The 25,795-nt window shown below is 42.1% G+C and overlaps 1 protein-coding gene across 5 annotated transcripts in view; it reads right to left on the bottom strand.

The window, feature by feature from the left end:
• UBE2F (ubiquitin conjugating enzyme E2 F (putative)) overlaps window positions 1-25,795 on the bottom strand; it is a 65,403-nt gene that overhangs the window by 39,409 nt on the left and 199 nt on the right. For 4 of the 5 annotated variants that reach the window (XM_031554100.1, XM_019616889.2, XM_031554099.1 and 1 more), the window contains 5 exons: window positions 25,721-25,795; window positions 23,409-23,542; window positions 16,028-16,057; window positions 12,106-12,171; window positions 5,383-5,450 (listed from right to left, as the gene is read on the bottom strand). In XM_031554100.1, coding sequence (XP_031409960.1) covers window positions 5,383-5,450; window positions 12,106-12,171; window positions 16,028-16,057; window positions 23,409-23,526 — 282 coding nt within the window. In that variant the 5' untranslated portion in view covers window positions 23,527-23,542; window positions 25,721-25,795. The remainder of the gene's footprint in view (window positions 1-5,382; window positions 5,451-12,105; window positions 12,172-16,027; window positions 16,058-23,408; window positions 23,543-25,720) is intronic. The other variant, XM_031554098.1, reaches the window with a different exon arrangement.

The following is a 25,795-nucleotide window of genomic DNA, read 5'->3' on the forward strand; positions in this document are numbered from 1 at the left end:
TATATGTGCCTTCCAACAGAGAATGTACTGATGAATAGAAGAAGTAAGTTTTATACAAACTAAACCTTTAAAAGAAACTCCCAAATCTACAGTCATTCAGAGTGAAATAATTGGCACCTTGGTTTTCTGTAATGTGGAAAAAACAACAAATCTTTTATCCTTTCACCAAACACCAAAGTGCTTCTTATCTCAAGAATAAGACAAATCCACTGCTAACAGTAAGATAAAGGTTTTCCTTCTCTCCCCTTCTTCTCCTTTTACAGACAGACACGGACAACAGCAGCACTACCATAAAAATTAGCTTCAGCCAAATTCTCCTTTGAGTTTTTGCTTCAAGTTATCTGAATCTTCCTTACATCAACAAATCCACACAAGCTTTCCTTGAGATGCTTCACTCGAAACCATCTCCAGGTCACGGATGTGACAGCAAAGCTTAGAAAATCCATTTATTTCATTGCTCGTAAGTTCATCCTTCTCTTCAGACTCTGCAAGACACATGTGCAGATCCACTCTCCCCACAGGGCACAGCAGCAATCTGAGTTATTTTCTTCTCCAGTTCTCAGCAGCCACTTATGTTTTCGGATCCCCTGTGAGCTTTTATCATGGAACCATCCTTGCTTCCATTTCTGCTCTCAGCTGACTTAATCTATCAGCCTGTATTCACAAGCCTCAAAACACAGCACAAACAGTACAGGAGAGTGTTGCAAGCAGTTGACAACTACGCATCTACTGACTTCAGTTTGGGCAGAAGTTTAATTTTATAGAACAAGCTTTTATCAAGTTTGTCCCTTTTCTTTAAAGATATTGCTAACAATCTCTCCCATGTTATTCTCACTGAATCAGAGGTTGGATATAAAGCACCAACCAGGACGTGAACTTCATTTCAGACCCTGATTGGTTTGGCAAGCCAAATCACACTGATGCGACAAGTATGCTAACATGGGAATGCTGTGTCTAACCAATCCTATGCAGCAAGGCCACCAAAGAGAATTAATGTCATGACTAAGAGATTATCATCCAGTTTTTCAGGATTCCAATCCCTTCCATCTGCTGTTTCACAGCTGAGATACGTGCAAGGAAAAGGTCTAAGAAGAGCAGCTCTGCTGTTAAATTCCCAGCTTCCGACCTCTGCCTAAGGTCATAAAAACCTTGGAAAACTGATTTTGTGTTGCTATCTTTAGGCATGAGTCCTTAAAGCATCAGGTCTCCAGTCCTGTAGCAATCAGCTGCACCTCAAGGAAGAAAAGGGTTGTTGTGTTTTTTTCTTTGCTGCTGTTGTTTTAAATCAAGACATCCCCCAGTCAATAGATTACTATTATTTAAAAAAAAACCAACCAACAGCTACAATTGCTCCCCTCTCTCACTGACTCGTTTCTGGGCAGCTGATCAACCAAAAAAGCAGTGCTTGGGGAACAGATGCTGCAGAGACAGAGGTCAGCACGTGGCACCGGAGGCTTTGCCACGTACTCCATTATTTGCCTGCCACTTCACAGCTTCCTCTGATGTCTGTGACAACACCATTCCCGGAGGTTTTCGTAGGCACAAACGTTGGCAAGCTTCTGTTTGCTGCACACAAATGTTTGCGAATACATTTATTTCCTAAAAGGCATTTTTTTAATGCCTTTAAAATGCCAAGTGACAGTATTACCAAACAGATTTCAGAGTTTCTAACAGCATCACAGTTTGAGGAGACACTAAGAATTAACTTATGCTGCTCTTGTGACAGTACTGCAACACCTGCATCATATCCAGTTGCTTCCTCCTCCTACACAACATCCCAGCAGCTCAAAGAATAGGTAATATTAAGTATCGATCTTTCTGAAGACTTCCAGAGCTATTGAAAAACCCTTGATAGCTAATATCAATACCATTAATTGTATCAGCACAGTATCTTTTCAGAGTTGCTTCAACTTTAGAGGGGAGGAAGACCTCCCAGGATTAATTTCTTCTTTCCTTTTTGTATTCAGAACATGGACATTATTTATGGGAAAAGCTGCACAGAGTCTGAAAGACATCAAGAGCTCAAGATTACCAGTTTGTGTGTGATGTCCATAAAACAGTGCTATAGGAATCAAGAAAATCTTGGCTATGAAGGAAAATCAGAGTGATTACAAGAGCTTGGATCCAAGCAGTAGATTCTGAAGATGCCAGGTTTTCCTACAGCTCCAAAAATCAGCAAGCCCAAATCAGATACTTATGGGAGGAACAGATCCGACACGCACAAATCTTTTTTGCAGACAGTTTTGGGTCATGTATGGGATGAAGTTTTCCTTTCAAGACGCTTTTCACCCCAACAGTCCCAGGAAAGCAGGTGTGTTAGTTGAGGACCATGTGCATGCACTGGTGTCCTTATGACCAACTAGGCTTCCTCCCATAGGGCTGCATGAAGCATCGCCTCTGACCGTCTGCTCAGAGGCCACAGGAAAAGGATGACCAGAACTGCCCACGCAGGCCCCATTTCCAACATGGGACTTTAAAGACACTTCTAATGTTCAGATTGTTCTGTAGTAGTGCTAACATTACTAGCAGTACTAACTCAGTAACAGTGAAGACAATTACTGAGACGATCCAACAAGAAAATGCACAACTGCAGTGCCCAAAGAGTTCCCCTCTTTGGGAAACACAATGCTTTAAAAGAAGTCCTTGGTAAAACAAGTCCTTGATGAGATCTCTTCCCTCTCTTTAGCCTGCCTGCAAAGCACAGTGAAATACATCCTGTCAGCTTGCAGAAGCAGCGTGACACAAATTACCTCTTGCAATGCAGCACAGATCTATCTGAACAATTCCTCTTGCACACCCAATAACTGATTAGAAATGAAAACCTTTTCCTGTTCTCGAGCTCAGATGCTTCTAAAATTATCCATCTCTTCAACAGCTTAAGTAGTTTTAATTACGGATATAATGGAAGAACCCTTATAATATTTTATTGCCTTACAGATAATCACCACAAACATTTCCAGTACCACGTACAACAGCTCAGTGATGCAGAAGTGCCTGATCAACCAGCTGTGTGCTCTGGGCACAAGCAAGAGGCAGCACTTCACAGCAAAGCTCACCCCAAAGCATCCTTCCCAAATGTTAGGCTCTTGAATCTTTGCCCTGAGGGAGTGCACAGCCTAGGTGACACAAGTCAGTGCCTTATGCTCACAGATCCACTATTACCTCCAGTGCTTTGTTTCCCTGACAGAACAGCACGCATCAATTTCAGTTCACAACGCAACGCTTACCAAGTTTTTCCTCTTCAGTTACAATTTTAGCAATTTAACATAACTAAATTAACATCCTGTGCTCTCATTACCGTGAAGCAAGTCCTTTCCTGCAAGAGTTGTTCACATGAATGCCTTAAACACGATAATAGAAGAAATTTAAATGAATATATATTGTATATTTCTCCCTGTACTCAGCAATGCCACAGTGGTTAAACTGCCTTAGTGATGATGTCTAAAAAGTCAGATGGATGAGAATATGGGAGGGTTCCCCTTTCTGCCATGAATGCCATGTTCCTCCAAGTATTTTTGATGGCGCAGTTCATTCACATTAAAAGGAGAATGCAATTACTTAGTGACCACCTTTGTACTTACAGAATGTTCATATCGTGTATAAAACTGTCACCATGGGAAGTTCTCTGGTGAGGTTACATGGGGAACTTATAAAGAAAAGCAACTGCAAACATTAGATGTACTAAAAGAACCTACCTAGAAGGACACACAGGATCCAGGGTTTGGTTACATAATAAAAGGAATAAAACACTAAACTGCAATAGAGTTTCTTTGGAAATCTTGAAAATATTTTATTCTTATCAAAAATTCCCAGGAAAACAGTCAAGGAGAGAAAAAGCTGTGAAGAGAGATCAAAACCCGTTCCCTGAAGCTGTGCAGGACCTGACATTGCTACCACTTAACTCAGATAGCTAGATAGCTAAAATACTGCTAAGTGTTGTTCATCTCTTGACCACTGACAATGGAAAATTGATTCAGAAATAACTGTGGTCCTCCACTTACAAAAATATAGTGCATGCCCCCGTGATTATAAGCACCAGGAATATTAGGGAACTTATGAAGGCATGTTCTGGAATGCCAGCCCAGTTCCCCCACTCCCAGAGGCAGATCTTTTCTATCCCACTGGAGCTCTTCAAGCTCAGTCTGAGAATTCAGGCCATCCCATTCCAGACTGCTGCTCCTCCTTTGTGTGTATATATATACTGCATGAAAAACAGTGCTGCGACTGCAGCCACTGCACATATACGATGCTGAATTTAGTCTTGGTGCATCTGAATCCAAATCAAAGGTCTTCTCGGACACATTTCTCTGCTATCCTCTCCTACCCATTCTTCAGCCTTTCTGAAAGAAGACCTCTCAAATAATAACATCAAATGTCAGAAAACAGAAAAGATGTAAGAAAAAAGGTTATGAATGCGAGCAAAATAAAAAATGTTCAAACTAAAAGTTAGGCTTCCTTCCTTCTGCAGCTCATACCTCTCCATGCAATTATTGCAATTTAAATGCTCAAATGAATATAATTTTCCTGCATATCATCAGAACACAGAAGACCAAGAGTAATTCATGAGAACCAGACATACGCCCCACCTGTTTTCCATTTTTGGAGTTTGCTTTTTCCTACAGACTGCTAAACTCTGAAAACAATGTCTAAAGTTATTTTTATTGTAATTGTACCTCCTCCTCTCTTGCCACAGTCTGTAATTTTAGTAGAGTAAAACAAAGCAATAATGTTTCTCATGTTCAAAAAGAGCAAGTTCCTTGGAGCGTTCTGTTTGTCTATAATAAGAAACTGTGATCATGGGGATGTCCTCTGGAAAGCTACTTGCTTACTAACCATTGAAACAAGGGTTTTTTTTATAGATAGCAGTTTGGGAGACAACCAGCAGAATTGGTGGAGTGCACTAAAGGCCACTTTCCATGTCCTCCACTGCACCCTCTAAAAAGGAGTTAAGCACTACAGTCCAATAGCAGAAATATATGCACAAGTTGAAGGCCCAATAAAAATAAAAAGCAAAGACTTCCCCTTTCTGTTCAGTTGTATAATTCTCTCTTCTAGACACTATTTCTTTGGTGAGAATAATCAAGCTCAGGTCTCAAAAATAATAACCAGGGCAGAACAGATGAGAGTGGAATCTCAGCCAAAAAAGTCTGACTCCCCATTTGCATTTCCAAGCACCCTCTGCCAGAGCTTTTTTTTTCTTTAAGGAATAATGTTGGTTTCAGATGCTGCACTACCAAAGTGTAACCAGATTGTTCTATATTTTGATAGTATTCTAGCAAGAGAGAGAAGATCCTCTCTTAGACTCAATGCCAACTTTCCTCTGAAGTCCTAATACATAGAAAGGAAATGTAACTACCTCTAGACCAATAATAAGATACTTACCACCATATTGTAGGCATCAGGAACTTCAATTTCAAACTGAAATTTTCCACCTTGGTAATAGCCCTCATCTAGCAAAGAAAAAAGAACCACAAATATTAAAATAGTTAACTTAGAGAAAGTAACCAATGCCATGTTATACAAATTATGTCATAACTGAGATTCAAATAACAACCTCAGGTCATCACCAAATACCCCAACACCAAAGCACTAGCTGCTTCCAACTCCAAAAATAAAGAGCTGGTTACACACCTTGCTGCTAATGCATGCTAAATCCTTCTTAACCACAGCACCCTCAGACTTGCACCAGCAATTACTATCACAGTAGGAATAATGGTGTGCCAAGAGCATGTGCACTATAATAAAAAAGCAAGTCAGGTCTTTTGACTGACAATTATCTCACAGTGGGTGATGCACCAATTAAGAAAATCTGCCTGCTTCTCTGTCAACCTGAGATCCAACAGTGAATTATGAAAAGTGCTAAACTGTAAAATATGAATTCTGAACATATCTAGTTGCATGTAACCAGAGACAATAGATAGCAGACTGTAATTCCTGAGATGGCTGTGCTTGGATGCTGACATGCTTGCAAGCAATCCGATACATGTCTGTCTGGCATTGCAACTACAGAGTTTTGTCATTATTCTTGTTCTCTGCATCACATCGTGCAGCCATAGCAAAGAACTGATAGTCAGGAGAGGTTGGTTATCCTCATACAACTGTTTAATATGCAATTTTTAAAAACAACATTGCAAAGGAAAGCTTAGCAAAGCAATCCGTGTTTTAGAAAACGATTAAAAAGAGACATTTCTTATTATCTTATTATCTGTCTAACTTCCAAAATGCTTCTAGCTCTTCTACTATACATCACCAACATCCCACTGGGATGACAAGGTGCCTTCTGGACCCCTTCCCACATCTAGTGCTACCAGAGCATGGAAACAGAGCATGGCTGATCGTTCCCATCCCAAACAGGTTTATGGCTGCCTCCATTCTGGAACTGCTGGCTTCCAGCACCCAGCCCACCCAAACCTCTGGTCATCCCATAGATATCTGCACGGAACTGCCAGCCTTACCCAGTGCAAAGCTCACTTTAATAACCTACTGAGAGTACACATTTTTCAAATACATCCTTCATTTCCAATTCAATTTTGAAGTGCATTTAATTTATTAAGCAGACCTCTCAGGCATGCTGCTGTGCTTTATCAGGACATAACTGCACATGCATTGGTTTTGATAGGAAAAAAATACACAAGTCAAAGCATTTATATTTTGCATTCAAATGTAGTGGAGATAATGATCAGTAAAGCAAAACATTTCTGAATAATCAAGTGTATAAAGGTGAGTAACACCTAATATCCTTTTGATGAAACTGCTCCCTGTCAGATTTGCCACACAACATCAAAGCAAGATGTTGTTTTAAGAAAGAACCATTATAGAAATGGTTCAATGCTCCACCTGGAGCTCAAACAGCACAGTCACCACTGAGCAACCCTGCAGGATGCAGCTGACTGCACTTCATTCACCACTCAGCACACTGTAGAATCTATTTAACCAAGTTGCAGGAATCCTCGCTGTTTCCAAGCGTGATGCCACACCTTGTAAAAATCACAGTTGGAAGAAATAAATGCACAGGTCTTCCACAGAGCAGAGCAAAACAATAGCAATCTCTTCAGTGCCTGCTACAATACTAACCATGCAGATCAGTCTTCCATCAGTGTTCTCTTGTTCACAAGCACTTAAGCTATCGCTTCTCAACATCACTTTATTGATCTGGACAAGGGGATTGATGCATTCTCAGTAAGTTTGCAATGACACCAAGTCATGTCAAAGTGTTCATCAGTCTGAGGGTAGGAAGGTCCTGCAGAGGGATCTGGATAGGCTGAGACCAATGGGATGAGGTTTGACAAGATCAAACGCCAGGCTTTGGTCACAACAACCCCATGCAGTGCTATAGGCTTGGGACAGAGCAGCTGGAAAGCCGCACAGAGGAAAACAACCTGGGGGTGATGATCTATATGATCTCAGAGGTCTTTTCCAGCCTTAACCGTTCTATGCTTCCATGGGAAGTTTGTGTCTCCTGCTTAAGAAGCATGTCTGCACAGGGAGAAATAAGGCTGCTGCAATGCAAAGGAGAAATAGGACCTCTGTGAAGGCTGCTCACGAAGCCCAGCAGCAGAAAGTTATTTTTCATGGGCTTAATTTCAATAGTTCCCGGATTCCGTGGCCTTGGAGTGTAGCACACAGCAGCCCTTCATGTTCTACCCCTGCTAATGCAAAATAGGTATGTCTACATGTGTTTTATGTCAAAGAAAATCCTCAGATTTAATCAATCTTCATTGTAATCCAATTGTTCAAAAACAAAAATACTCAAAAACAGCTCCAGGGAAAGACAGCTTGCCAGAAGGTTGTCAGAGTGCTGCCAGCTGAACAGCAAGAGAAAAGCCACGCTCTGCATCTCTGCACACCAAAAACACCAGGCACAGCCTCCATCTGCAGGAACATTTAAAAGCACGGGCAGCAAGACTGCTGATGACGTTGCTCAGAAAATGCACAGAGATAGGGGGAAAAAAAAATAAAAAAAAAAGGGTAAGTGAAGAGTTCTTCACTTTCACTACCTCCTCACCATCAGGCAGACACAGCTCAAGGCAGCTCCATACCCACCCAGTCCAGGCAGGGCCTCCCAGCAACCACGCAGAAATCAGACAAAGCTGCATGAAATCATCGTGGCAAAAAGACTGCATTGTGTCCCACAGGATTAGTGAGACAAATTGGTGTACACATGGGTGAAACAAGAACTGGAATTAGTGCAAGAGGTACAGCAGAACCAGACGATGGAAGAACATTCCTTTTCCTTAGCAAAAAACTTGTTTCAGATTAGCTCAAACATTTTTTAACCACATATTAGCAGTTCCACAGGCCACAAGAAATTCCTATTGTATTACTTTTGTTTTATTTTTCTGCGTTCTACACAAGGCTGAGAAATCTCTGCAACACCTAGAGCACTCCAGACATGGCATTTCACAGTGCAGGTAAAAGGGCCCATGAGAACTGACTGACATTCAAACACCACTTCTTCCAAGCTCAATATCAGTATAAACCTAGGAGTAGGAAATCAGGCAAAAGTGGCAGGAGACCTGTATGGATGAGCACAGGACTCATGGAAGACCTCAAAAGGAAGAAATTCTATGAAATGTAGGAAAGGGGTCTGACCACTTGAGAGAAGCACAGTAAATGCTGCCAGAGCATGAGGGGATGAAACGAGGAAGGCTAAGGCCCACTGGAAAGGGAGGTCAAGAACAACAAGAAACACTTCTTTAAATATGTCAATAGCAAAAGGAAGGCTGGGGAAAAATGTAGGCCTGTTGGTGAACGAAGTGGGTGCCTGGTAATGAGGACACTGAGAAGGCAGAGTTGCTGAATGCTTTCTTTGCTTCAGACTTTACTAAGACTGACCCTCAGGAATCCCAGCAAGGGTTTTGACAATGTCTCCCTTAAGATTCTCATAGGTAAGCTTCAGAACTGTGGGACAGACAAGTTGACAGTGAGGTGGATTGAGAACTGGTTGACTGGCAGAGCACAGAAGGCTGCAGTCAATGGTGCAGTCTAATTGGAGACCTGTAACTAGCAGCAGAGCACTGCAACAAGCTGTCCAAGGGGGCTGTGGAGTTCCTTTCTCTGGAAACATTCAAAACCAATGTGGATGCTTTCCTACTGTAACCTACTATAGGGAACCTGCTTTAGTAGGGGGCTGAACTAGAGATGATAGCCCAAGGTCCCTTCCAACACCTACAATTTTATTCCCTTCCCTGCCCCCATACAAACTTAAAATCCCTCGATCTTTCAGCCATGTAACAGTGCTGGAAAGAACTAAAGTTCTGGCAAAGCTAATAGTAAGCAAAGCACTGTAAATAAAAGAGCTAATTAAAATAGTTTTAGCTCCTAACTTGTACATTTACAGGAGATTTTTCCAATAAGTGAATATGTCTGAGCTCCAGTTTGTCTCCTGCTTAAATTTGTCTTCAAGCTACATTAACATTCCTCCTATTGCAGTCTCAAGTTTCTTTACTAACAACCTAATACTAATCTGTGTTTGTGAGGTGTACTGATGGTTAAACGCACAGTGAAGATACAAAATTATTTTACGTTTAAAAGAAAATGTAAGATAATTAGGACGGGCCACAAAGGATGTGCATTTGATAGCAGCTCCTTGAATCATAAGCATTGAAACGCTCAGCCATGCTCACTGACATTTGTCATTTCACGGTATGCAAAGCAAAAAATGGGCATTTTATTAAATCCCTGAAGAATGTGACTAAAATAATCATGCTAACCCTAACCTACACAACTGCATGGGAAACAAATTAATTAACTCTATGCATTCCTCTAGTCTTCGTCATGTATAAGCCACCTAAACTCACCTTTTCCCTCTGCCCAGGTCATTACTATGTTTCACTTTCAGCTTCAAATTCCGTGCTTCAAATACCAGCGCAGAGGCAGGACTCTGTGTTGCAAATATCCATCTCCTTATTTTCCCTAGCATTTGATCCAATAAGGTACAGATACCAAAATAGGAACAGAGGCAAGTGGTGCCACGAGCACATTTTTCAATGACAGAAAAAATTGGTAGATATGACGCAAGGAAAAAGCAGCTCCAGCAGCAGTATCTGTCTTAGGAGCAAGCAGTTTATCCATTGTGGCTGTAAAATCTGTTTTACTCTTTTTCCAATGCGTGCTGCTATACAGTCTCTCACTGTGCACTGCCATACCATAAAGGAATCAGAACTTCTTAAGCACAAGTCAAAATAACAATTTTTATACGATGAGGATTTCTAGAAGTAATTTGGTGGTGCAGTGCTAGAAACACTTCCAGGCAGGATGAGGAAGAACAGCCCTTCTCCCTGTCCACATTCATGCAACGCTGTTTGGGCGCTACAAAAAATGGTTGTCTCCAATCTAGAATTTTACCCATTTGAGCCAGAAACATTCTGAGACAACAACTTTGCTGCCTCTCTGTTACCTCAGAGAAAACTGAAATTTAGCATATTCCAAAGGTAATCAGAAAACTGCAGCAATTTCCGTGGTATGTGTTGTGTTCTGCACTGAGAGAGCTGTGCCAAGCTGTCGCTGATCACAAGATTCTGTACCTGAATTACGCACAGCTGAAAATAGATATTTACTTTGGGCAGGCTACAACTGCAGCCACTTCAGCTGTGCAGCTATATTTGGAGCAACAAAATGTTCATTAAGATCATCTCATTCCCAAAATCGTTTAATGAAGCTAGTACAAAAACCATGCACTGCATTCAGCAATTGTCTTCCAACTCCAACAGCTTGCACAGCAGTTAAAAGACAAAAAAAACCTTATGTATTTAGATACCTTAAAATTAGTACAAAGAAGCTATCTATCTTTTTCGCATCAAGACATTCCTGACTTGCACTGACGATCCTGTGAAATCATCTCATTTCCAAAACATAATAAGCAAGTATCATTTAAACTGAAAAACAATGAGTTGTTACAAACAGGCTACACTCACTAATTAAATGCAAATACATCTCCTGCATAGAATGAGACCTTAGTAGTAGCACTTACATTTATTTTATTCTCTTTTTTAGCATACTGACAAGGAAAATCGTACCCGTTTTTTCGTACCCAAAAGAAGTCACACGAATGAACTCGTTAGCAAAGAGCACCCAAGATTCCTACTGCCAAAGAAGGGCCGGTCGGTTCGGGCCAGTGAAAAGGCAACACCGCCATCTAGCGGTCATTTCCTATCAAGCAAAAAATATTCCTCTAACCCTGCAAACTGTGAAGCATTATTTGCATAGGCAAGATGTCCCAAAGACTGTCATACGGCATGCAAATCCTTGTCGATAAATATCCACAAGAAATCTACACCGATAAGAATTCGCTGACCTAAGAGGCGTTGCAACTGAACTCTCTAACTCAAACATTTCAGTGCACTGCACACGTCAGTGTCCTCATTTGAACTGCTGCACAGTCTCAAAGATGATTTGCAATAAAAGCGTTCCTGACATTTAAATAGATGATTCCATGCAAAACCATCCGCAACAGACATCATTTTCTAATCCAAAATATGAGCAAACTCCATAATTTCTGATTACTATTAAGAATCTCACATGGAAAAGATGAATGCTCAAACTAATTTCGAGACTGTTTTTGCTGACCAACATGCCAGCAGCGTACTTAAATCATACTAAAAGATTTAACTTCCACACACTTGAATTTTTAAAGACATTTTTAAAGACCAAGAGACTCCCACTTGTTAAGCATCTTCAGATAAGCATAGATTTGAAGTTTTCCAGCAGTGTTACATCACCTGCGTTCTAAATTCTACAGAATCAAGCAATCTGTATATATAAATAGGAATAAATCTGGAGTTCAACAGAGCTATAATAATTTCTCTAGACGTGGTCCAAGCTTTTTTTTTTCATATATATGACTTGAAATAGGCTCAGTAAAACGTTTTCAATCAAAATGAGTCAACAAGACTTGAATACTTGCTGAACTTGCTATATTTTGATAGCAATCTTACTGCAACGTAGTTCTCAAAATCCAGCCCAATTTCCCCACTGCCCCTATGAAACCATCACTGCATTACAGCTGTCTTTGACTAGAAAGTTTACCATATTTTGTAGTCCTTGAATTGTGTTTCCACCACAGCAACACATACAGAAGCAAAAGCTATAGGTTTAGAAAATTACCTGGGATTACAGTTAGCTGAAAGTAATGAAGCTTGTTTGGGTCAGGAAAATTCACTTTACATGTACCTGTGAAGCAAAAGAACAACTTGCATCAGATAACTGTTTGTCCACTGTTGAGAAAACAAATATATCTTTCACATCACCTGAATTAGCACCCTGATTAATTCCTATGTTCCAGTTCAGTGATTTCCCATACTTTCTCTCTAAGTGTCTTTTCTCCATACAGTTATAGGTTACCTGCAGTAACTCGGTTTCTTTGAGCTGGGAGGGAGAAGTTGATTTCCTTTCAGTAAACCCCATGTGTCTCATACTCTAAAATGACAAAGGAATAGGTCTTCTATATGGATGCTAGCTATAAGCTGAGAAGGCAGCATACAGAATCAGCATCCTTTCCTTAGAGATTCCCTAACAGGAACACATATACCTTTAACATTTGATCATACACAGCAGTTTCCAGGAAGTCTTGCCAACACAGCTCTATGCTAGCATGGATTTATACCTGCAAGATGCAATTAGAAGCATGCTTTACAGAGAGCCTCACCCAAAAGAGAAGTGAAGCTGCTGTTCAGCTGTCACATTGAACAAAGCTGTTTCTCAGCCTAGCTGAGTGCCACAACCAGCCTATTTTATTCCATCCAAGAGCAAGTTTCAAACCCATAACAGGCTGCCAGAGCCTTGCCCTAGCACTTCAAAAACGAGCTCATGGAAAGTAAATTACTTTTTCAGGCTTTTGCACAGAAGAGGGGGAGAGGAAAGAATCTACATTTCATTAGTGCTCTTCATAGTGAACTGTATTACAGAAATTTTACGTTAAAAAGCCCATTAAAAAACTAACACTGTATTGGCAACGTGCACTTTTTAACTTGTCAGGCAAGTATTTCTCCCTACCTAAGGCTTCACAATCAGGAACTGCTTCAATGTGGAGAACTGACCACTCCAGACAGTGCAATTGCAATTGAAGCTGCTACACCATTCATAAATCAGCAGATGACTAGAAATCAAACAGATACTGCAGCCATATGCAACATTAAAGATTGCCTCAAAACGTGTGTGTACAACTACTACACATCTCTGTCCTATTTAAGTTCTAAGTCAGCAGTTACACCTATTAAGAGCGAAGCAGCATCAAAAAGCAAACGTGATGATTTTATTCTCAAACTAGATGAAATTAAGGACAATAATGAGAACGAAGAACAAGAGTAAAAAGAAGAGGAAACATCTATCTGTGAGCTGTGCAGGGGATGTTATGAAAGTAGTCAGCAGCAGTTCAACAGATGCAAATTCACAGCATAACAGCCCTTTGTTTGCCTCTGATGACACAAACTAAGTTGCCTTCTCATGTACAAAGCTGGTCTTTTTTGATTATGGCAGAGAAAAGCTGTCAAGCTGGCACTAGAAGCTGTGTACAACCATGCATACATTATTATCCATATAATGCAGCCTTTAGCTTCTGAATCCATCCAAGCTGGCTGTACTTTTCTCCCTTGACTAAGAAGCTACACAGCATCAAAAATATATAGATCCCATTTGCCTATAAAAAATACCTCCAGCTGCACACACACTCCAGTAATGCATTCACACCGTAAAAGCCACAAACCCCGACATACATTTCTCAACATTAGCCTATTTTAATCCACTTCTCATTCATTATCTTATAGAAGAGACTACGCAAAAAGTTGAACAAAACCAAAAACTACTGTGAAAAAAATCTCTATAATTGTCTTTTAGAAAGAGAAGCATGCAGAAAGAAAGTGATAATGCTTCACATTATCCCTTTTAGCTGCTTCTATTCTGTGTTTTTTCCCCTCAATTCCTCCCATCAGGCAGCCTGCACGCTGAGAAGCCTGATTTTTGAGATCTGACAGCTGATCTGGATTTACAGGCATTAGCAAACAGAAGAGGCTCAGGAGAAGCAGCAGAGGTCTAACCTAGAGGGAAAAAAATGGCCAAAGCTTCTCTTAGATGAAGACCAGACACATTCCGGGTTATCTGCCAGCATAATCAAAGAGAATATTCACCACTTCTCTCTGAAAGATAAGCATTCACACTTATGTGAATGCATAGCACAGCAGTAGCCTGCATGCATTCTTTCAGACTGCAGCAGGCAGATCACAACTCTTTCCCTGCAGGGGAAGTGTCTTAGATTACTCTGAAATATGAACATGGATGGCAGGAAGTTACATAGAGCAAGTGACAGGCTCTGGAACTGCCCCCGAGCAGACTGGGTGGTAACTTTGAAGCAGAGATAGCAGAGTGCTGCTGTTTTGGTCAAAATTTGAGAGGAAAGAGAGCTCAGCTTTGCCACCAACACTCACCCTTAACAACAAACACAGAACTGCAGGAGCCCTTTATAGAAGGACTTTGTATTTTGTTATCTGTCACAGAACTAGATCTCTGAAGCTAAGGATCAGAAAACATGTATTTGATTTTTAACTATCTATTCTCAGCTCATAGAAGCAATAAGCCATTTACCCTGTGCTCTTCAAAACTTATCTTAAAGCATTCATAAACCGTTTTAGCATAACATTTGATGATACTGAGCTGAGTGGATACCGGCTGACGTACCAGAAGGCTGTGCTGCTTTCAACAAGACCTGAACAGAATGGGGAGCTGGGCAGAGAGGAACCTGATGAGGTTCAGCAACTGCAAGTGTAGAGTCTCAGAGCTGAGGAGGAGTAAATGCATGCATTGGTACAGGTTAGGGGCTGACGTGATGGAGAGGAGCTCTGCAGAGAAGTCCAGTTGGTCATGAGCCATCAGTGTGCTCTTGTGGCCAAGATGGCCAATGCAGTCCCATGCTACATTAAAAAGAATGTGGCCAGCAGGCTGAGGGAGGTTCTCTTTTCCCTTTACTCTGCTCTGGTGAGGCCACATCTGGAGCACTAGGCCCAGTTCTGGGCTCCCCAGTTCAAAACAGACAGGATCTCCTAGAAAGGGCCCAGTGGAAGGAGATAAAGATGATTAAGGACCTGGAGCAATCTCCCATAAGAGGAAAGGTTGAGCAACCTGGGACTGTTCAGTCTGGAGAAGACTGAGAGGGGATCTCATTGCTGTTTACAAACATCTAAAGTGCAGGAATCAAGTTGATGGGGGCAGACACTTTTTGGCGGCAAGCAGCAACAAGAGGCAATGGGCAGAAATTGGAACAGAGGAAGTTCCATACAAACATAAGGAAGAACTTTTTTTACTGTCAGACTAGCAGAGCACTAGAACAGGCTGCCCAAAGAGCTTGTCGATTCTCCTCCTGCTTGAGGGAAACTGCTTTTATGGTGGGAGGCTGGCGGGAGGTGTTATACTTAGGGATCTTGAGAGGTCTCTTCGAACCCCTATAATGCTGAGATAACACATAACGAAGGTAGGATTCCAGGGCAAAAAGCACATTATCTTGCCTTTTTTGTTTGTTTAAGGAATATATATATATTTTTTAATTAGTATTCTTATTTTTGTTAATACATCTACTATTTAAGAAGCGCACTAGACTACAGCTTGCATGTGAAATGTGAAATGAAAAAGCACCAGGTTAATGTGTTTCCTGAGACCTGAGCTATTTGCTCTGCTACTAAATGAGCATTATTTCCTGGTTTTGGATTAAGGTGAGACCAGAGGAGAAACAGGAGCAAGGTAAGAAGTGTGCTCTTCATCTCCAGAGTGTTCTGTGAGAAGGAACTTCCCACTCTACCAGCAACCAAGTTGTGTCATGTAACTGAATGACCAATGCTGCTTCCAAGGGACACTAGCAAGGATCTACATCTCTGCAACACCTTAAGAGAGGGCAGAGTAAGCCTGCTCAAACCTAGGCCAGCAGAGTTTGGCACAGCTTGCCCCACAGTTAACACATCATTAGCATTCATACTTGGGTCAAAATAAACACATCAACAGCCGTATTCGCCTTAAAATGTATGTCATTGAATGCTGTACTTACAAGGTAAATTAGCTTCAAGTTCTGCAACCTCTGTTGAAAGAAAAAAAAACACACCATTACTTATGCAAGCATAAAGCCATTCTTCAAGTCCAAATTGGCAAATTTAATTTAAACCATGCTGTAAATCAAATTTCACTTAAGATATAATTAAGTCTCACGGAAGATTTACCTTGAAATTTCTCTTTAAGCCACACAATTCATTACTGAAAAGGCTCATCTGCCCTGCAGACAAAGCTTCCCTACTGCAATGAGAGGGCTCAGCTCTGCCAAGAGAGAAGCACCAGGCTTCTGAGACTCAGAGCCCTACCACTGCAAAGGGTGGCACCATCCTAACCTCCAAACTCATAAGGCTCTAAAATACAGAAGGCAAAACACAGGAGCAGACCAACCTCAAGAAGCAGCTACCTCAATGGAGAAAACAAGCACAAGAGGCTCACAGTCTGCTGGAGCTGCAGCACTCTACAGCACCTACCTGCTCATGTTCTTTACCACCTTTGGCTACAGATATCCTCAGGTTACACATTGGTTTCTTTGGGGAAGCCTCCAAGCATGACATTACTGCCTGCACACCTGGGAACAGCTACTGAGGTTCTACTCAAGAGCACTGTCATACAAGACATCATCCTGCCTGCATAAACTAGCATTAAGAAAGTCAAAACCGAGAAGCCTTAATTTGAAGCACTTGGCACAGCAATCAGGACAGAAACAGCAGCTCCCACTGCACAACTCCCCCCAAAACCTCAGCACTGTTGAATACTCTCAGAACAGTCAGACTTTTTGCTTCAATGCCTGTTAGAAATTTCCCCTGGAGTATTGTTTGCTATGGATACGCACTCCAATTGAAAAATAAATTCAAGTCTCTTTTTATTCACTTTTATGTCCCACGCATAGAAATTCAAGGTCATTCAATTGGAAAAAAAGAAAGTAACACTATTCAGTTGTGTAGCACTCAGAAAAGCTTATTCCTAACTCCCTATCAGGCTACCCTCTCTGGAAGGCCCACTGTTTTCTCCCTCTCTCCTGCACCATAATGAAGCCTTACTTTCAACTACTTGTATCTTTTACAAGAGTATGAATAAGATGCAGGAAGGCACCCCCTCCTTTCACAGTTCTAGGAAACCTAATTAAGTGTATATTTGCATTTCCTGTAGGCTTTTTTTTTTCCTCCACCTGATTTCTCACTTCACTTTCTCTTCTGCACAGAAACCAATGATTCATTTAGGCTAACAACATCTAAGAGATCTGAACACCAACTGTCAGAAATATATACATCCAAAGAAAATTACAATTGAGCTTAAGATATAGGAAAAGAGTTTTTTGATGCAGAATTCAAACAGATCTCACAATTAAAAGGTCACCAGCTCCACAGAGCTCTTCCTGTATCCATGCTTACCAAGTCTCTGCAGCAAGCACAATCCTTCATGTATTTCTTCAAGCATCCAGAAAGCAGGAGAGAGGAATGATGAACATTTGGAGTAGTGCTTGCTACTGCTGATCCAGTGCTGTGGAAACCTCAGAGCATCTCAAACCCTCTCAAAGCCAGGAAGGCTGACTGCCAACCAGAAGCAAACCCAGGAGCAGCACAGGGCTCTGCACCACGCTGGTAAGGCATCCCAGGGAAGTCTGAAAGTCAGAGAGGTGCCAGAGCTTCTCTGGGGAACACGCATGGTGCAGGCAGCCCAGACCCTAACTAGCTCCCCATCAGCCAGTCTGATGTCCATGAAACATTAATCAATCAGATGCAAGAGCACACCTAAATCAAGTGTACTTGCAGCATCCTGCTCTCAAATCAGTAAGCACCTGCCCGAAGCAATACACTCAGCTGGACCTGAATTGGCTCTCATCCCTGACACAGACAAGTTGAAGCTTCAGCAGTGAAAGAATCTCACTGAAGAAAGAATCTCAATGAAGAATCTCACTGCACAGGGTTACCTGCATACATCACTCCAACATCAGTGGAGTGGTTTAGTTTAGTGATTCCAGATGCTGCACTGAAAGGGTGAAAAGGCAGGGACTGAACTTAAACCTACCACAAGCTTCAGACAAACTGAACACAAACTGGTGATTTCTCTCAGCAGCAGCTCTCAGAACTTTATGAAAGCTAAGCTACACACGAGTAACCAGAGCTATTTATAAATGATTTCACAAACAGTAATTCTCCCTAGTCATGACAATTCTCAGGACAGAAATAGGAACACACATTCCTCACAAGCATATAGGCATATGGTTTATGATAGACCCACGTGGATGTTATATTCAGTAACACAAACCATAATCGAGATGTTCTGCTCTTCCCCCAGCTCAACAAGGCAGGATATAAGATGGTTTATTTACTACCCTCACCACGGTGTCAGGCCACGTGCTTCCCACTGCAATACAAGTGCACAGAATGAAAGGGGTATTTCCTCAACTGAAACCCACAGCAATACATATTTCTCCCTGCTTTTGGCCCTAAAGCCCCTCTTTTGCTTCTGTCCCCTTTAATGTAAAAAAAAAAAAATGTGAAGACATGAATGCAGCATTTTCAAGACAGCGTCTTTTAGAATTTCAAGAGTGCTTAGAATGTCTTCTTTTAATTCTATTCTCCATCTCAATTTTCTCACCTACCACTATGACAAGTGATATTACAGTACCTAAAGGTTTGAAAAAAGCCAAGATACAGATTCTCCTGATTTTTATTTACAGAGCACATTCACCTCATTGCTGTGATCAGTTTCTTGCTCCCTTCCCTTCAGGATTGTACAAATACACGCTTGAAACATTTTCAAGTTAACTAAATCTCGTTGTAAATTCAGACACGTTGAAGATGACTAAGGAATAAACAACACGCAACATCTTAGGATTTAAGTTATTACAACCTGACATTTGCAATCAAGTAAACAGCACCAGTAAGATAAAACTAGATGATGTTCAGATGTTGCTCGAACTGCTTTTTTTGCAGTGCATTTGTGATCAATACACAAACACATGGCTACAATTGACATCCTGGCAGGACTGCTGTTTTTAATTCAATTTCGTAGTCATGCTCATTAGATAACACTAATCCTACATAATACTTTGGCTCACACATTATTTCAGAAAGGATCTGCCATTAAGCTCAGCACTGCAAAGCTTTGAGCATCCTGCAGGAGCAGGCAAGTGGCCACTACTTTAACTTGATGAAGCAACCTCTTAAAGATGAATTTAAAGTTCTTTTAACATAAAAAAAATTGTGTGCCCACACTATCAATCTCAAGGCACAGCACATCTTGACACATCAGTCACTACTTGGTCTCTTCCCAGCCCGAACCTTCTCATACACTGCAAGCAGCTAAAAATCATACCTATATTATCACATCTTCCCTCTTCCAAGGCTGCACCAGTTAGGCTGTTGGTCTACACTTACCATTCAGAAGTTTGTAAGCACTGCCTACACTTAGCAGTGGCTGTGGTCACAACCATCCAGCCCACAGACAAAATGCCACTCATCTATATTCCAGTCTGTGCACACAATACATGGAGGACTGCAGGGTTATCACTGTGACAAAGGCATCCTTCAAGGAGATCCTATAAAGCGTTCCTGGACTGGATTCCCTATCATCACAAGTAAGGCTGCCTTCACCTCCAGATAAAAACACAAAACCAAAAAAAAAAAAATCCACAATAGAACACCACTGTCTGGGTGATGCTTGTAATCAAATTAGCCAAGACATTTGCCTGCAGAATCTGTCAGACCATTGCCAGCTTTCCATGGATTGGGAATAAGACAGCATCACTCCAGCACACCATCATCCTTGAGCAGGCAAACAGCTTCCACACCTTGGTTTATACATCATCACCAGCTTCCAGGGCTAGGTGGGATTTAGGATATGGTGCCAAAATCATCCTCATCTAACCTTCCAATACAGCCCATCATATGTATTTACTGCCCTGAAGGCCAATGCACAGACCAGCTGTCTGCTGTTCTGCCGTCTCACAAGTTAATGCCTAATTTGAGGCCAAAAAGGATACAGGTATGTTATGGAAACTAACACTATTAAGAGGTACAACTGAACCTGTTCAGATCTCAGCACAACTGCTGGGGTAAACAAGGATAGCATATGCTGGGCCTTTTCTTGTCTCCCCCTCCACCAGAATTTATTTTCCTTTATGTGGGAGAGTACTTTTCAATCCACAGTTGCCAGGAGATCAAGTTTAGCCTTTCACCTGTACTGCAATCTCTGTGTTTAATGCCTCCAGCCTATAACAAACATCGGTAACAAGTTCTCCTTACCACTGCTCTTACAGGCTCCCCCCAGCCTGGCTTCCAATCCTGCACAGCCCCGTAAAGTCACACACCCAAAGGGCTGTTTCAGTTCCATACAATAAAGCACCTGCACTGGTCTAGATGCAAGCACTCACCATGCACACACACCTTCAGCAGACAGTCCCTTGCTTCCAAACTCCTCCTGCACACCTAGACAACGTGTCCTGAAAATACCAGCACCATCACAACACACTACTCAGGCTTCCAACACTGCAGATGCTGCTTTGGCTGACAGACCCTTAGCGGCTGGAGCAAGTTTTAGAAACTTTTGTACTCATCTCAGTACTCATCCAGCTTAAAACGAACCATAAAAGATGATATTCCCACAAAGGCTTTGCTAGTCTAGCTACTAGATATTCCACTCACTCCCAGCACAGTTATACTGAACTGATCTAATTCTGCCACCAGTTCTCATTTCAATCCTGCAACCATTCAAACCAGACTGACAGCTGCTCCTACAACTCTTTTGGAGGGCCATGTGATACACACAATCAGACCATGATGTAACACTCACGCTCGTCAGAGGATGCTGCCAGTGACCTGCTCTTAATATCTGTCAGTTTGGCACTCAGCTCATTCAATACTTAGCCTGTGCTGGTTTTATAATGGTAATAGCAATTACAGTTTCAGTAATGATTTCCTATAGCTTACACTCCTCGCTTTCCCTGCAAAAGAAGAAAGATGCACAGGGTTTTAGTCATAAAAGTGAAAAATGCAAATGCTCTAAGGGTACAGTAGAATTTTTTACGTCACTTCAACTACAATTTCTGGTATAACGTGAAGTGTATTCATATTACACTGCTTTTTTCTCTGAAGTCTGCATTCGTAGGCTAATGAAAATCTCAGAAGACATACATTTAGCATTTTAGTTTTGTAGTTTATTCTGGTTGAAGAGCCTATTTCACTTGTCTGATGCCCTTCCCCCTTCAGAATTGAAGCTAAGTGCAGACTTCCAAATTAGAAGTCACAAGCAATCTCTTTTTTTTGCATTAGAGTTTAAAGTGAATTGAAATTCTCTGTCCTTACAGAACTATAACTGACAGAAAATTGGGAACATAATGTCTACCTGAGGCACTTCCCACTGCACTGAAGCCTTAGCAACTGCAGGGAAACCATGCTCCAGTGCACAGCCCTCCATCAGAATTTACCCTAATTAGAAAAAGCTACGTATAAAGCAATAGTTCAGTAATACCACTCAACCAAATTGTTCAGAACAACTTCAGGACACAGATACAAGCCCAGAAAACATGAATGTTTTGTTTGACTCATACAAATCCTAACTTTAACAGCTTACACATGAACAGCAATATACTCACATTGGCTCATTTTTAGCAGAAACATCAATCTAAACAGCATATTCCTGTCTACTAGATCAAGCTGCACAGCTCAAGCATTGAAGCTCTCAACTAGTACAAGAGGGAGTAAATCAGGCTTTAGGCCCAATGTAATTGCAAAGTACCAGCACTTAAGGATTTTTATTTAAGAGATCATCTGAGCTGCAGAAAAGTGCTGTCCTCAATTTCAGTTTAAAATAGTAAAATTATACAGCCTCACATACTACCTCATTTGCACTGAACTGCCACAAAGCAAGAGGTTCTTTCCTCACCAATGCAGACACAGATATAACAACTTAAACTAGCCTTCCTGAGACAGTGCTCCAAAAACGTGGGGTCTATTTTTCCATTCTCTACTTCTAATTCAACACCCAGTGACTCTAAGTAGAAGAAAAAATTTACAATACATATTTTGTTTGTTTTTAAAACTTTTAAGTTTATTGGTTTTATCTTTACCATTAATAACACAAACACTGATGTTACTTTTAGGATTTACTTTCCTTTCACAGGCAGCTACAGTTTTTCTCCATTTTCTCTATTTGACATATGGCAACACTCTTCCCCCCAAACTGGAAAGATACGGGTTTGTTGGGTAGATTGTTTGATGGACAAGGAACCGGTTGTGAGATTGTACCCAGAGAGCAGTGGTCAGTGGCTCAGTGTCCAGATGGAGATCAGTGACAAGTTGTGTCTCTCCAAGACCAGTACAGGGTCCACTGCTCTTTAACATCTTCATCAATGACATCAACAGTGGGATCGGGTGCACCCTCAGCAAGTTTGCAGATGACACCAAGCTGTCTGCTGTGATCAGCATAGCCAAGGGATAGGATGCCACCCAGAGAGACCTTGACAGGCTGAGCACTGTGCTCAGGTGAATCTCATGAAGTTCAGTAAATCTAAGAGCAAGGTCTTGCACCTGGGTCATGGCAACACCCACCATCAGCACAAGCTGGGGGATGTAAGAATAGAGCAGCTGAAAAGGACCTGGGGGTGCTGGTGGATGGCAGCACTGTGCCCTCACAGCCCAAAGCCAGCCGTACCTTGGGCTGCATCAAAAACAGTGAGGAGGGAGGGATCTGCCCCTCTCTGCTGTGAGACCTCACCTGGAGTACTGCGTCCAGATGGGGAGTCCTCAGTACAGGAGGGATGTGGATCTGCTAGAGCATGTCCAGACAAAGGCCACAAAAACAATCCAAAGAATGGAACACCTCCCTACAGGGAGAGGCTGAGAGAGCTGGGGCTGTTCTGAAAAGAGAAGGCTCTGGGGAGACTTGAGAGCAGCATTTCAGTATGTAAAAGGGGGCTGCATGAAAGAAGGAGACAGACTCTTTAGCAGGGTCCGATGTGACAGGACAAGGGGAAATGGTTTCAGACTAAAAGTGGGGAGATTCAGATTGGATATTGTGCTTTTTGGTTTTGGTTTTTGATTTTAATATTTTTACAGAAAGGGTGGAGAGGCACTGGAACAGTTTGCCCAGAGAGGTGGTGGAAGCCTCGTCCCTGAAGACATACAGCATCAGGCTGGACGGGGTTCTGAGCATCATTTGGAGCTGTAGGTGTCCCTGTTCATTGTAGGAGAGTTGGACTAGATGAATCCCTTCCAATTCAAAAGATTCTACAGTTCTACAATAACCTCCACATATAAGTCACAAGCAATTTCAAACACACTTCTGGAAACCATTTTATAAGCATTTAGTATTGTATCACTGCCAACAGGTCTAAAAAGTACAAACCACAAAATTTAAATGTAAGTTCCTTTCACCTTTAACAAGCAATTTATCTCGTACAGACACCCTCCGAGTGGAATCAGAAGCTGGATTGGATGCACGGGGTCCTTTGACACCATCATCCCGCTTCAACTTGCTTGCCAGAGTGAGCATTACTGCTGTCTTCAGTCTAGAACACAAATATAAGAATAAAGTCAATTACCAACACTCAAAGCACCAGGGAAGGGGAAGTACAAAAATAGTTAGACCCACGTTATACAGCTCTGGCCATATTCTTAGCAGTCAAAGAAAACAGACCACTTGACTGCAGTTAAAGACACGAACGAACTATAGTGTATGAAGAACAAGAGTTTGTTTCAGACCAAAACACTGACAGAGCTGCAGCCTGTCAGGCAAGGAAGTTCAGTTTTTGCTGGCAAAAGGTCAGATTTTCATCACTGTTTACAACCTTGTTTCACTGCACCATCTACCACAGCGTATTGCTGCCTGACATCATTCCTCTAAAAGAATCACAGCAAGAATCCCACTGCCACAGCCAGACAACCTGTTCTGTATCTTCTATAACAGCATTCAGAACTGCTTTCTGCATCCAAAGAAGAGAGGAAGGGGAGGGGAATGTTTCTTGGAACTACTCTGCAGCACTGGGAAGTGAGCGTTGAGTCAGACAGCAGAACACAGCAAAGGGAACAGATTTAAACTACCCAACAGTGACAGAATGCACTCTTCACAGCACAGCCATAAAGTTACACATGGACATTTGGTAACTGAAATGGAGATTTTTGCTACGTCAGACCTCCACATCAGAAGAGGATTATGATGATCAATCACAGCAGGAGTCGGACAGAATGCCAAATTCTTAAAATCAAAGCGCTCTGCCTGAACATTTTGATGCTACTCTTACTTTAAGGCAGTTCATTCTTATAAGAAGTTTCATTCTTAATAGAAGTGTGGCTAAAACCAAAGTTCTGCTGACAAGATCAATACTCTTTAGGCCTCACCACCACTAGAACAGTAATATTTACCCTTTAACCATACGGTCTTTACATGAGCTAGTCTGAACAGAAGACTGGACAAGTATGGTACAGCAGTTTCCAAGACATGAAATAGGTGCTCATGCAACATCAGTTGAGATATTCATAGTGCAAATGGTCAAGTGAAGGAACCACTGAGATGAAGATGAGCATAACATAATATGACAAGACTAGAAACAAGATTTTTATGTCAGTTCCAGCTCTACATCTCTCACTGCTTCTTTCTTTCTATGCATGCCTTTGAAATCAGCAGGTCAACAGCAGTTGCTTTGCTGATTGCATTCGTTCCAGCCATAAAGAAATCAGGTGGGAGAAAAAGCTTCCCTGGCCTGTCAGTCTGCTTGGCATATCTGCAGAAACAGCCTGGCTGCTCTTCAGGTTTGTGAGAAAACTGAGGGATTTATAACAAACCACATCAGCACCGAAGTACCAGCATGGAGAAGAAGAGAAATCAAACAACCGCTTTGACACTTGGGTATTTAAGGTAGAGGGCAGGAATTAGATGAGCTTTAAGATCCCTTCCAACCTAAGCCATTCTGCGATTCTGTGTTGAGGAGAACATAACAGATAAATGAAGTTTAAAAGAGAGGAAAAACATGTGTTTTACAACAGCACCATTCCCTGATAAGATACACAAGAAGGGCAGATTCTCTGAGGCTGATAGGTATGTCTCTTACATTTCAGATCCAGACTGAAAACAGTAAAAATCTGGAGCAAACGGAAATCCAGGTTGCCCAGCTGAAATGGACTCAGTTATGTTTTTTCCCCCCCTCACAATGTCTCAGAGAAATAAAATAAGCAGGCAAAACGACCTGCTTTCCCACGAAGAAAGGCAACAGCTAGTTTTAACGAAAGGAGTAAAAAAAGAAAAAAGAAAAAAAAGGGGAAGAGACAGGAAAACGGTGACACAGGCTCCTAAAAGCAAACCAACAATAACAAAAACAGAAAAGAAAAACCTGCAAACTGCAGACAGCCCCCTAAAGGCACCACGTCCAAACGAAACCGGTGCCAGCGGGCATTAAGCACCTCGCTACCTGCGTCCCAGAAAGCTGCGGCAACCAGAAAGCGAGCACCAAGGGCCTGAGCCCAGCGCTGCCCCCCCCCTTCTGCTGACGGAGCCCATGGAGGGGGGAGTTCCGCAGCACGCAGGGGCTGCACGAGCTCCCTGCAGGCCCACACCGCCGGGCTTCTCGCCCCTCAGCCGGGGGCAGGCAGACCCAGCCGGAGCCCCGAGGCCTAGCAGGCCGGTACCGCACGGGGAGACGCGGCTGGGTCCGAATCCAGATCTAGAGGCGCAAGGGACGGCTCGCACCTACCTGAGCACGGCGTCAAGGCCCGGCTCCCGCGGCCAACACCATCCCGGGGCTGGCCCGGGGCAGGGGCGGCGGCGC

This window comes from Meleagris gallopavo, chromosome 7, assembly GCF_000146605.3.
Source record: "Meleagris gallopavo isolate NT-WF06-2002-E0010 breed Aviagen turkey brand Nicholas breeding stock chromosome 7, Turkey_5.1, whole genome shotgun sequence".
Lineage (NCBI taxonomy): Eukaryota > Metazoa > Chordata > Aves > Galliformes > Phasianidae > Meleagris > Meleagris gallopavo.